Genomic DNA, 13910 nt, shown 5'->3' with positions numbered 1-13910 from the left:
AATGTATAATGGAAGGATACTTTTTGGCTATGATTTGACCATAAGGGGTGAAGACAGACAGACAATAATGTAGATAGGCCCTGAAATAGGATGTTTCCAGGTATTTGGAGCCCTACCAATTTTTTTTTGTTGTTGTTGTTGTTGACTCCCTCATCTAAAATGTTTTATAGTTGAACTAGGTGAAGTTAATTCAATGTGGCATTTATTGAGCTCTTATACTGTGTGCAGAACTCAATAAATGCCACTGATTGAATGATTGATTGAACTTCATTTAGTGTGCAGAACATTGCACTAAATGCTTGAGGGAGTACAATACAATAGAGTAGGAAGACCCAATCCCTACCCACTATGAACTTAAAGACTAGCTGGGGAGACAGACATTAAAAGAAGTTACAAATTGATATGTACATAAATGCTCTGCCTCCCCTGCCCTGGGGAGGGTGGTGGGGAGCCTGTGAAAATCAAAGTGCAAATTCAAGTGCATAGCTGAAGCAGAAGGGAGGGTGAATAGGGGAAATTCATTGTTATAGTACTTTCTTCTTAGAAGTATAACTAACTCCTAATTAGTCAAGGTTATCCTGACCTCTGTCACTTCTTTTTTCCTCCAAGGGCATTTCACTGCTCACCAGAGTGTGGGGAAAGGGCGTACCAAACACTAACCAAAGTTAGTGATACTAGCAATTCTGGTGAGAGGGTGTGATTAGGGAAAAGCCAGTGTGGATGGATTCGATTGTGGATATCAATTGGTCATTGTCCTGGATAATCAAAAGCCAAATCTCACTCTGTGGTCAGAAGTGACTCTTATTTGGGGACTTATCCAAAAACTAGTTGTATTTGAAGATCTCCCAGTTCATGAAGACCCATTTAATAATGCTGAAGCTGGAGCCCTGAACTAAGTTTGTGTATCTCCTCTGATTCTGGGGTTATGTTCCTGCTGAAAATTCATGCTATATTGTACTTGGCACCACAAATGTGTGCAAGCATTTTTTCCAACATCACATTGCATTTTACCCAGTTAAGACCATTTTGGACAAATGTCCCCTAGTTCCATAACAGCGTTCTAGCCAAAATGCATGATAAAAACATACATGTTGGGAGGGCCGAGTGAACTTTTCATCTCATGAACATACAAAAATAAAAAATGTGAAATGAAAAGTCTCTTGAATTATTGCTGTAATCAGATTCACACTCTGTGGATTTTACATTTATCTTGTTCTTATCTGTTGATAGATTTTGGGACTAGGATTTTGAACAAACTGGAATTTCTTCATCCTGTGCTGAATTTACAAACGGCTGCTGCCCTCAGGGATCACACCCACTCTTCCCTTCCCCACATGCCCCAGTTGCTAAAAAAAACTTCTTTTAATGCCTTTTACACCATGGCATGAATCACAATTAAGTCACTTAAGAACGTACCAACATATTTTGGTAATGTTAGTTTAAATCACTCCTTTTTCTATTTTGACTAGTGATTTTAAACATACTCCCCTTCTTCCATGACATTGGAGGCTTCATTCCCAAAGCGATTGAAAGAGTGTTCTTTATTTTAGTTTTTATTTGCATCAAACCTGGAGTTAAACCCTTATGTGTTGCTTTTGTGATCGCAGGAGAGTTTCCGATAATCAGCCCAGGTAGAGTGTATGAATATACCAGCTGTACCACCTTTTCCACTACTTCAGGGTATATGGAAGGACATTATACTTTCCATTTTCTCTACTACAAGGACAAGATCTTTAATGTCACCATTCCCAGATTCCATATGGTATGTCCAACATTCAAAGTGTCTACAACCCGCATGGTAAGTTTTATCTCTGGTTGTTTTTAGAAAATCTTTGGGCAATGAGTTTCCATAGATAGATTCATTCATTCAATCGTATTTATTGAGCTCTTACCATGTGCAGAGCACTGTACTAAGCGCTTGGGAAGTACAAGTCGGCAACATATAGAGACGGTCCCTACCCAACAACGGGCTCACAGTCTAGAAGGGGGAGACAGACAACAAAACAAAACGTAGACAGGTGTCAAAATGGTCAGAAGAAATAGAATTATAGCTATATGCACATCATTAACAAAATACATAGAAAAGTAAATATGTACAAATAAAATAGAGTAATAAATCTGTACAACTATACAAGATAGATCTGCAGTGTATTTCTGCTTCAGGGACAGTTCTTCATCATGACTAACTACATTTGACAATTGTTCATTAAAACATTTATTTTTAAACAGACTGTGAGCCCCAGGTGGGACAGGAACAGTGTCCCACCTGATAATTTTATATCTACTCCAGCACTTACTATGTGTCAAGCACTGTTCTAAGTGCTTAACAAATACCAGTAAGAAAAAAAAAAGGTGGTGCCTGTGGAAGGTCCTTTAATGTGAGATTGGCCCAGTGCGTAGAGCTGTATTTCTTAATAACAGTGACTAAAAGCTACCAGTAGATGTCAGGCATGCTTAAAGCTAAATGCTTTTCACAACAACAGTGTTTAAAAAAAAATACCAACTTTCATAGTTGAAGACAATTATCTAAAGGAATTTGTATTAATAGGGATTAGTCCATTTATCAGAATTGCAGAATATTTTCTTATAAGAGGTTTCAATTAAGGGAACCCTAGTCCCTTAAATGTTTGGAAGTGGGAGTAGGATTCCAAGGCAAGTCGAGTCTTGAATATTTGGAGTCACAAAATGAGAGTTGGGAAGTCAAGCGACTAGGTATTAAATTTGAAATTGAGGGGCAAGAATAGTGATATGGTTCAGCCAGTAAGTGTAAATTTTCACCAGAAAAATCCAGCCAAGAGGCCAATGGAAAGCCTAGGATCAAAGAGAACAGTTTTCCAAAGGTAGACTGTTAGAAAATCTGATTCTTTGAGGAGAAATGGGAAAGAAATGCTATGAAATGAAGAATTTTTCGTTTACTCTCTGGGGTGATCTTGGAGCATTAGGAAAGGAAGTTTGTTGGGACAATCTCAGAAGGCGTCATTAGCTGGAATAGCAAGAGGTAAGTGAGCTTCCTGTCCCATATTTCAGTATCACCTAAAAGAGGCTTGTGCAAGACCGATGTCTTCCCAATAGCTTCTTTCCTCCTATGTTTCTACCAGTGCACATTTACAGGGTCAGACCTTTACCTCCCAATGGTCTTTTCGAGGACCTAGTAAAACCCCAGGTAACATTTGTTTTGTAAATGTTTGCTTTCCTGGTTAAACTAATGTTAATCTTCCCACTGTCATGTGGCTTCTGGCATGTAATAATATTATATTTGTGGTATTTGTTAAGCACTTATTATGTGCTGAGCGCTGTACTAAATTGCTGGAGTATAAACAAGATGATCGGGGTCTACATGGAGCTCACAGTCTAACTAGTTACAGTCACCTACTGGCCCCCAGGCCCAACCTTCAACTTTTTAAACCATTTTGATCCCTTTCTCACATTCCTTCTCTCTCCATCTCTATATTGATCCTTGGGGATTTCCATATCCATGTGGACGTTGCTGACAACCCTTCCCCCACATGCTTTCTGTCATTTCTCATATCCACTGACCTCCTGCTCCACCCCACCTTACTCACTCACTAACTTGGACACATACTCAATCTCACTATCTCTAGTCACTGTTCACTCACCAACTCTGACTACAAATGTCCTCACCTGCCTTCTCTCCTACAAATCCCCTCCCTGCAAATCTGTCCTGTTCCCTACAGAGACCGCCAGTCTTTTAACCCCGTCCAATTTTCTCAAGTCATCATACCGCATTTAGTCTCCCTATGCAAAGTACCTTTCTTGATGACCAAATTGATACCTTCAATACCACCGTCTCTACTAAACTCAACCCACTCATTTCCCTATCCCTTTGCTGATCTTTTACCACTAGCCCACAACTCTGGACCACCTCCACAGGCTGCTTCCTTTGTTGGGGAACATGAGCTGCAGAGCACTTCCGGCGGAAATCCAGATATCAGGGTGAACTCATCTGCCTCAAGTTCATCTTTACTTCCTTTAACTCTGCCATCTCCTCAGCCCAATACCATTATTTCTCCATCCTTATTGACTCCCGTGCCCAGTGTCTTTGCCGGTTGTTTTAGATATTTTAACTCGCTCCTCAAACTCCCTACTCTGCAGCTTCCCCATCTCTTTCCCCTAATGACCTGGTTACATAATGTATTGAGAAAAGTGACACCACCAGCTATGATCTCCCTAAAATCTCCCCTGCTCCTTTCTAGGTCTTCCCTCCTCCTGCCCCTTCTTTCTCCCAACTCTCCCATCTTTCCCAGAAGTGTCTCAAGAGGAGATCTTCTGTATCATCTCAAAATCCACGCCCTCCACCTGCACCTCTGACCCCATCCCTTCACACCTTATCAAAGTGCTTCACTTCTTCCTTCCCTGACCACCATTTTCAACTGTTTACTCTCTAATGGTTTTTTTCCCCACTGCTTTCAAACATTCTTAATCTCCCCTATCCTAAAAAAAAACCCCTCCCTTGCCCCATCTTTCTCCTGCTATTCCTCTCCAAACTCCTTGAGTGAGTTGTCTGAACCCCAAATCTCCACTTTCTCTCCTTGAACCCTTCCAGTCTGGTTTCCACCCCCTTCACTTCCCAAAAACTGACTTCTCAAAGGTCACCAAGTATCTCCTTCTTGTCAAATCCAACAGCTTCTACTTCATCCTAACCCTCCTTGACCTCTCAGTTGCCTTTAATAGTCAACCACCACTTTCTCCTGGAAACATTTATCAACCTTCACTGATGCTATCCTCTACTGGTTCTTTTCCTACCTCTCTGGCTGCTCATTCTCACTCTCTTTTGCAGGCTCCTCCTCTACCTTCCAACCCCTAACAGTGGGGGTCCCTCAAGGCTCAGTACTGGATCCCTTTCTATTTTTCATCTGCACCCACTCGCTTGAAGTACTCATTCTCTCCATGGCTTCAACTACCACCTTTATGCAGATGATACCCAAATCTACATCTCCAGTCGTGATCACTCTGCTTCTCTGCTTTCTTGCATTTCCTCTTGCTTTCAGGTCATTTCAACTTGGATGTCCCTCCAACACCTGAAAACTAACATCCAAAACAGACTCAGACTTTCCCATCACTGTAGACAGCACCTCCATCTCCCTGTCTCACAAGCCTGTAACCATAGAATTATCTTCAACACATCTCTCTTTCAACCCACATATTCAGTCTGTCACCAAATCCTATCGGTTCAACTGTCACAACAGTACTAAAGTCTATCCTTTCGTTTCCATCCAAACTGCTGCCATGTTAAACCAAACACTTACCCCTTCTAGACTGTGAGCCCGTTGTTGGGTAGGGACCGTCTCTATATGTTGCCAACTTGTACTTCCCAAGTGCTTAGTACAGTGCTCTGCACACAGTAAGCACTCAGTAAATACGATTGATTGAATGAATGAATGAATGAATGAATTATCCAACCCACCTTGATTACTGCATCAGTCTCCATATTGACCTTTCTGCCTCCTGTCTTTCCCCACTCCAGTCCATACGTCAGTCTGCTGCCCAGATCATTTTTATACAAAACCATGCAGTCCATATTTTCCCCACTTCTCATGAACCTCCGGGGATTGCCCATTTACCTGCACATTAATCAGAAACTCCCTATTGTAGCATTTATCAATAGTAATAACAGTATTTGCTAAGCACTTAATTATGTGCCAGGCACTGTACTAAGCACTGGGATGGATGCAAGCAAATTGGGTTGGACACAGTCCCTGTCCCATGTGGGGCTCATAGTCTCAATCTCCATTTTGCAGATGAGGCAGCTGAGGCCCAGAGAAGTGAAGTGACTTGCCCAAGGTCACATAGCAGACAAGTGGCAGAGCCGGGTTTAGAACCCATGACTTTCTGACTCCCAGGCCCGTGCTCTATCTAGTAGGCCATGTTGTTTCTCTTTAAGCACTCAATCTCCTTTCCCCCTGCTACCTTTCCTCCTTGATTTCCTACTACAACCCAGCACCTGTATATATGTATATGTATATATATACCTCTCAGAAGGTATATATGTTTGTACATATTTTTTTACTCTATTTATTTAATTTATTTCTACATATCTATTCTATTTTATTTTGTTAGTATGGTTTTGTTCTCTGTCTCCCCCTTTTAGACTGTGAGCCCACTGTTGGGTAGGGACTGTCTCTATATGTTGCCAATTTGTACTTCCCAAGCGCTTAGTACAGTGCTCTGCACATAGTAAGCGCTCAATAAATACGATTGATGATGATGATATTAATGTCTGAAAGCTCGCTATAGGCAGGGAACATAAAAATAATAACAGTAATGGTATTTGTTAAGTGCTTGCTGTGTGCCACACACTGTTCTAAGTGCTGGGGTAGATACAAGATAATCAGGTTCGACACAGTCCCTGTCCCATATAGGGCTCACAGTCTTAATAACATGTTTACCAACTTTGTTATATCATACTTTTCTAAGTGCTTAGTACAGTGTTCTGGAAACAGCACTCCATAAATACGATTGATTGATAGGAGGGACACCAGGTTTTGAATCCCCGTTCTGCGGATGAGGGCTCTGAGGCACAGACAAGTTGTGGAGCCGGGATTAGAGCTCAGATCCTCTGTCTCCCAGGCACATGCTCTTCCCACTAAGCCAAGCTGCTTCTTAAGGGTCAAACTGCATGACTGTGCTTAGTTTCTTTCAGAATGGGGAACAACTGACTGTCCCTTCTGTATAATAATAATAATAATTATGGTATTTGTTAAGCGCTTGCTATGTGCCAAGCACTGTTCTAAACCCTGGAGTGGATACAAGGTAATCAAGTTGTCCCATGTGGGGCTCACAGTCTTAATCCCCATTTTAAAGATGAGGTAACTGAGGCACGGAGAAGTTAAGTGGCTTTCCCAAAGTCACACAACAGACAAGTGGTGGGGCTGGGATTAGAGCCCATGTCCTCTGACTCCCAAGCCCGTGCTCTTTCCACTGAGCCATGCTGCTTCTCTAATTATGGAACTTAAGCGCTTACTATATGCCAAGCACTGTTCTAAGCGCTGGGGTAGATACAAGGTGATCAGGTTGTCCCACGTGGGGCTCACAAACTCAGTTCCCATTTTACAGATGAGGTAACTGAAGCACAGAGAAGTGAAGTGACTTGCCCAAGGTCACACAGCAGACAAGTGACAGAGCTGGGATTAGAACCCATGATCTCTGGCTCCCAAGCCCATGCTCTTGGCACTACTTACCTCCATGCTCCCTGGTTCCCCTTCCTCAGTTCTTGTTCTAAATTCTTTCCTATCTGGGCTGTATGCTATCTCTGGTTCCTGTGCCTCTTGTCCTTTAACTGTCTTCTGCTTCTGGTGCTTCCTTTGCCAGGAGCATCCATAGGCAGGAAAGGACTCAAAGCAGCCCACCTGGTGTGGGAGTCAAAGGGGAGTTGAAAAAGCAATTGTGCCTTAATCCTTCTCTCTCTTTTTTCCCCTCAACTCCTTCCTGCCTCCCTGCATTGAACATAGGTAGGTATTACCTACCAATGGGATTCTGGGCAGCCATAGGCCCTCTACACTAAAGGGGCTCTCCCAGTTCCCCTGCCCTCACCCACCTCTCCTGGAGAGCAAGTGCTGCCATCCTTTGGGACAGCCAGGGGAGGAGTGGGAGAACTGATGACTCAAGTCACTCTACTGCCTCTGCCCTCCCCCAACTGCCCAGCTTGACATATGAGCCATTAGGGATGGAGGAGCCAGGCATTTGACTCCTGTGTTCCTCCTTTCCCTGGGTTACCTTCTGGTGATCTCTTTACCTCTGTGTATCCCCATTTCTGCTTTCTTCTGTCCCCTACCCAGGCTGTCTTCAGCATATTCATCTCGACTTCTCTGACAGCAAGTCAGAGCTCTGACAGCAAGTGCTCGCTCTGACCTATCTGAAATGTACAGCCTGCTATTTTGCCTGGAGGCAGACTTCAAAAAAAATCTCCCCCTTGGTTGTTTAGGATGTTCTCTTTCATCCTTTTCAGACATTAAACAGTCTCTTTATGAGGCAGTAATTGGATGCCTCTTATGTACTTTTAAATAGACAAAATTCAGCCTAATGGAAAGAAGCACATACCTGGGAACAGGGGACATGGGTTTTGATACTGGTTCCACCACTTGCCTGCTGCCTGACCACTGTGCCACAGTTACCTCACCTATAAAATAGGGATTAAGTACCTATTTTCCTTCCCCCATAGATGGTGAGCCCCATCAATCAATGGTATTTATTGAGTACTTACTGTGTGCAGAGCACTGTACTAAGCGCTTGGGAGAGTACAATATGACAGAGTTAATGAACATGGTTCCTGCCGACAAGGAGTTTATAGTCTGGTGGGGTTGGGGAGGAGACAGACATTAATATAAATAAATTACAGATGGTAACATACGGGATGTAGGGCTGAGGGAGCAGTGATTTATCAAAGGCTTCAGGGTACAGATCCATGTGCACAGGTAACACAGAAATGAGAGAGAATAGGGAACAAGGGGGCTTAATCTGGAAAAACCTCTTGAAGGAGATATGATTTTTAAAGGTTTTGAAGGTAGAGTGGTGATTTGTCACATATGGAGCGGGAGGGAGTTCCAGGTTAGAGGAAATATGTGGGCTAGGGGTTGGTGGTGAGATAAATGAGACTGAAGTACAGTGAGAAAGTTGGTGTTAGAGGCATGAAGTATGCAGACTGGGCTGTAGTAGGAAATTAGTGAGGTAAGGTAGGAGGAGGCGAGCTGATTGAGTTCTCTTTGTTTTATGTTTGCTTCCCAAAATCTGAGTTTAGACTTGGTGGTGCAGTTTGAATTTTGGTCTCTGTTCTCTTGGACCTTTACATTTATTCACTTTTTGACTTATCCACCCACCTCCAAGTGCTCTATAAATTATTCCCTCTCCAAAAGTTCCCTGGTTAAAGTTTTCCTCACCCTTGAACTTAATATAGAGGAGACAGATTCTTTGCCCTCTGAAACTCCTAACTTTCAGAATGCAATACACCTCAAATTTTCATGTATCTATGGTCAGAGAGTTGGAAACATCACACAGTATGAATTGAGTGCTTCCTGTGTGAAGAGCACTGGGCTAATTGTTTAGGGGATGTAAAGGAAAAGTTTAAGATGCCCTTGAGAAATTTACAATTTAATAGGGAGACATGGAGACCTTGTTAAATTGATATGACTACAATAGTTTAAAAAAGCATAAGAACAGATGTAAATAAGCACCAAAAGATACATCAATAATAAGTAACAAGTAAACAGGTCATTGGATAGGAGTGATGAGGTGGTTGATGAAAGGCAATAAAGATATAATTGCATTTTGTGTGTATGTGTCTGTAAGCAACTCTAAAAGTGATTGGGTTTATCAGGTTTGTGGGGCCAAAGTATTTTAAGGTCACAAATCAATAAGAGATTTGTGGCATACATTGCAATTACAATTTAAAAACAAACTGGTTGTTTCAAATGTGGTTTCCAGCTTTAAAAAAACCACAACAAAACTTGAGCTTTTCCATGTGAAGACAGAAAGGCTCATTTCTCTTAAAAAAAAATATTGCCTAATTTTGCCTGGCTGTGGCTGTATAGTTCTGACAACCTAAAATGTTGTTGTTATTAAAACAGGCCCTCTACATCTAAGTTCTTAAGTCAACATTTTCCCCACCAGCCATTTTTCATTATTTCAGTAAAAATTACTCTCCATGAGATACTCTTCTGGGTTTGAAAAATTGCTGGTCCCAAGATCCTTGACTATCCCTGGAGTAGAGATTCTCAAACTAAGGCAGTAGTGAGGCATTTTACAAGTGTTTGAGCCACCTCGTTATGGAAATGACCAAGTGGAAAATGCTATGAAATAAAATCATTTTTTTAAAGTGATTATATTTTGTTTCAAGGAAACAAATCACAATGAATATGCAGTGATGGAAGAGGATGAAGATTTCACAGATAACGATGAGTATGAAGATAGGCGGAGAGTCTTAGATATCCCTGCCCCGACTGGCCGCTGCCCACGACATACCTGAGCAAACTTTACAGCTGTTTGTGAAGCATGGGAAAGAGCTGACTTATTAACTAGATTACAGAATAATTTGCAGACATGAACTATGGGTTACAAAGCAAAACAACTAGCCCCAAACAGGCTGCAGTTCTCATTTCTTTAAGACTGTAATTTTTAAAGATTGCTTTTAGTTGGCTGATCTTATTTTTTGCAGGACAGAGGAAGAAAGCTTTTGTTTTCTTTTTCAGTCTTCCTTTCTCCTCCAACTTAAGTGGGAAATGGCTCTTTAAGGAGCTGCTGATACTGTTACCTTACATTTAGAAGAATTTCTTGTTTTTTTAATATCACAGAATGGTGTGGGGATTGATTTTAGCCAAGCATTTAAAATGTACTAGCAATAGCTATAAAAAGAGACAAGGGAAAAATAATAACAATCATTCTCTAATTGTGGAATATTTTATTTCAGTTGTGAATCATTTGTAAATGCCTGAACATTGTACTTAGAGCCATTTAGGGATTCCTCAATATTTTGTTTTATTAAAATAAAAACAAAAATAAAATAAAACAGGCAGAGCCTTGTGACTGGTTCACAGAGACAATCTGCCCTTGAAATTGCTGTACCTTTTAACATCGTCATCACAGATAAAGAATAGTGGAATGTAGTGTTAAAGAGTTGAGTACTAGCAAAAGCAGTCTTCACAATGAAAATATAAATTTGTAAATAATATTTCAGATATTTTATCCTATATGCACTGTTTATTGTTTAACTTTGTGAGAAGTGACAGAAACCTTATGTTAAGATTGTCTGTTTTCCCAATACTGACCTGTTTGGGTTTTTTTGTAATTCTATCTAATTCACAATTTCAGGGTGAAATTAACCACATGACTATAATACATATTTTTAAAAATTTTTTGACTCTGTATTTGTATTTTTCCATTATTTTGAAAGGCCACAGACCAACCCCAAACTTTCATATGTTTTTTCATAAATTGACACTGCTGAACTTATGATTCTAGAGCAAAACAAAACATCCATGTCACACTTGAAACTCACTGGTTTACTTCAGCCTAGCTGTGAGCCATACACCTTAAATATTTATCTATAATACTGACATAGCATCCAAATTGATCTAACTGAATGTATTAAAAAGATCATAATCTATAGAAACTTGAGTGGCCACTGTGTGCATAACACTGTACCAGGAATTCATAAGGCAGCAAATGCTGCAGAAAATAATGAACCTTGAACATGAGGGATTTAAAATCTAGAGGGAGAAAAGATATTTGTTAGCAGCTTAAAATGTATTATAGACCATGTATAGTAGAGTAGTCCAAGTTTGAATATGATGCTGCCAACGGTGAAACTGTGTTTCTGGGAATCACTTGCATACTTTTGTTCATGAAAAGTTCAGTCACATGAGACTTGCTCAGACACCAACAAGCACTTGAGTTGTTTTTGCGGTAGTGGTGATGGCGTGTGGAAGTCATCCACACGCTTCCACCCAGTCTCCCTATTCTAAGCAGCAGGCATGGTTAAGTTGACTGGTAGTCACACAATGGAACATCTCTGGGACCTAAGATCAGCAGACACCAATATACCTTCACTACTGAGAATGGTATTTAGGTGTGCTTAGAAAGGAGTGGGAAGGCTCTTTTCTACTTGTGAAAACCAGGAGGAAAGCAAAATTAAAAAGGGAAAACAAAGTAATCACCTCAACAATAAAAAAAGTACACAGTTGTCATCCACACAACTAGACTGACTGGAGCAGGAACCGCAGGGCAGTGTTGTTAGAAACACTAGGGACTCCATTCCCATAAGGTCCCGTAGGCAACCTCCCCAGGCCAGGCCAAGAACCAGGGCCACACTATGCAAGCAGGCTTAGGCTTTATTGCTGCCCTTCAGGTGCACTCTGAAGGCAGCCTATCAGCTTGACCACCAACAGATGAGAAGTCCCACCTTACTCCTGTTACCCCCCCGAGATTGTTAGAGTATCAGACAGTATTGCTTCTGTACTTCAGGGTAGGGTGTACAGTCTTTGGTGATTTTTACTTCGGGGGGGTGCGGGGGAACATATGTAGGTTGCCCCCTAGGAGAGCTGCCTTGATCACTTGTTTTGTCCAAACTTAAACTGTTTTCAGGAAAGTCCCCGTGTGAGGCTGAGGGAGCATACAAATGTTCAGGGAAGCTTGTACAGAACTTCAGACACCCATTTGTGTTCTGACCCCACCACCCTCTTGTACTAAATTTTGAAGCAAATTCTGCTCTAGCAGCTATGCTACATCATAAATACTAAAGAAGTAACAAACCTGGTTTCTACAAAAATTAGGGCTATTTTCCTACCAGCCCGAGGGGCAGACTGAGAACACTGTTTTTCCACTGTTGGAAGGGAACAGTCGAAAGCCTACGAATTACAGCCAGTTAGGGGAAGGCAGTTACAGAAGAGCCAGACTAAGGGTGCGGCACGGCAAGAGGAACATCTGAATCAGCAGAGGTGGTTATTTGAGCCTTGGCAAATCATAACATGGAATTGCCAAATAAAGCCTCCCTGCCCCCTCTACTGAATTTAGTTGGCCCTTTTTCAGGCCAAACGAGGATCCTTTGGGATACAGCCACCCAATCCCACTTTGTAGTGTTGTGTCAGACACCCCAACGGCTTGCTTCACATCCCTTTAGGAGGGCTGCGCTCGCACGGGAACATTAAGGGGGCCGGACGAGTGTCTCGGGATTGCCATAAAAGAAAAACGCGGGGTAACCAGCTTTGATTGGCCCTGGCAAATCCGGAACCCCCGGAGGTCCAAGACACGATCAGTTCAGCGAGCGGATTGCTCTCGTGTCATCCCCGAGCTAATCAATAAAACCGCGGGGCTCGGCAATCACTCGTACCCGCCACAGCGTAAACTGACTGCGTCTCCGAGTCTTTCATTATGCATCGAGCACACGAAGCTACCTACTCTTTGAGTTCTCAACAGTAGCTCTGGTCGTATTTAGATCCAGAGCCACTTTTCCAACTCCCAATTTAGTTTCACGTCCTGTAAGCCCACGGAGGGGGAGGTGGAAGGTGGGATTTTTTTTTTTTAAATAGCAGGGGCAGCTTCCCTTTACTAACGGCCTGGGCGTGGGGCGAGCCCGCCTTGCTCATGCTCCACGGGAACCAACAGTGGTGCTCGCTCCTTTCTCCGTATATGTCCTTAAGGCGTTTTTGGGAGATTATTTGATCGCTTTCCCTCTCCGCCCACGGAGAGCCTGGCGCTGGGCGAGCCGGTGGGCCTGCAAAAGCGGGCCTCTGTCGGCCAATAAAAGCCGAAGATGGAAGCAAGGGGGCGGGGACGGTGTCGTGATCAGGCTCCCTAACGGTAGCTGCAAGAACTCCAGACGCCGACCGATCCAGGAACGAGGAGCCTGGTGCAGCCGAGCAGGGCAGAGCAGCCCCCGTAAGTGCTGGGCGCGAAGGCCGGGAGCTTTTGCATGGAGCGGGAACCGCTGCACCTTCCCCCCCTTTGCCGCCGTGCGGATGCCCGATCCTGCGGTCCAAGGCGAAGCCTCCCAAATTCGAGTTTTCTTGCTCTCTGCGGGAGCAAGGGAGGCAAGGGAAATGGTGCCGGGAGGTTGGAGGGGAGGTGGGCGGGTGGTGGCAGTTGGGGCGGGAGGAATCGGCCGTGCCCGGATCTGGAGTGCATCGCCCTGCGGCCCTAAAAGCACAGGGGTGCAGGGTAGCCCAATGATAGGCGGGTCCTGGGGACGGTTGTTGCATGACCTAGTGGGGAAGGAGGAAGAGCCGACATTTCCGACTTCCCTTACAATCAATCAGTCAATCACTGGTATTTATTGAACGCTTACTAGGTGCAGAACCCTGTCCCCCTCTCCATCCCCCCGCATCTTACCTCCTTCCCTTCCCCACAACACCTGTATATATGTTTGTACATATTTATTTATTTTACTTGTACCTATCTATTCT

The 13910-nt window shown here is 43.0% G+C and overlaps 1 protein-coding gene across 3 annotated transcripts in view; it reads left to right on the top strand.

Moving 5' to 3' along the window:
- The window catches only part of FBXO3 (F-box protein 3), a 34991-nt gene extending 24127 nt beyond the window's left edge, over positions 1–10864 (top strand). The window contains exons 10-12 of one of the 3 annotated variants that reach the window (XR_005455656.1): positions 1608–1798; positions 2937–2998; positions 9851–9869. Coding sequence is in view for 2 of the 3 variants with exons in the window: in XM_038764038.1 (XP_038619966.1) it covers positions 1608–1798; positions 9851–9979 (320 nt within the window). In the remaining variant the exon portion in view is untranslated. Of the gene's footprint in view, positions 1–1607; positions 1799–2936; positions 2999–9850 lie in introns of all 3 variants that reach the window. The other 2 variants (XM_038764039.1, XM_038764038.1) reach the window with 2 other exon arrangements.
- The last annotated feature ends 3046 nt before the right edge of the window (positions 10865–13910 follow it).

Source organism: Tachyglossus aculeatus, chromosome 22, assembly GCF_015852505.1.
Source record: "Tachyglossus aculeatus isolate mTacAcu1 chromosome 22, mTacAcu1.pri, whole genome shotgun sequence".
Lineage (NCBI taxonomy): Eukaryota > Metazoa > Chordata > Mammalia > Monotremata > Tachyglossidae > Tachyglossus > Tachyglossus aculeatus.
Note: the sequence above shows the minus strand (reverse complement) of the source record. Positions and strands in the feature narration are given on the sequence as shown.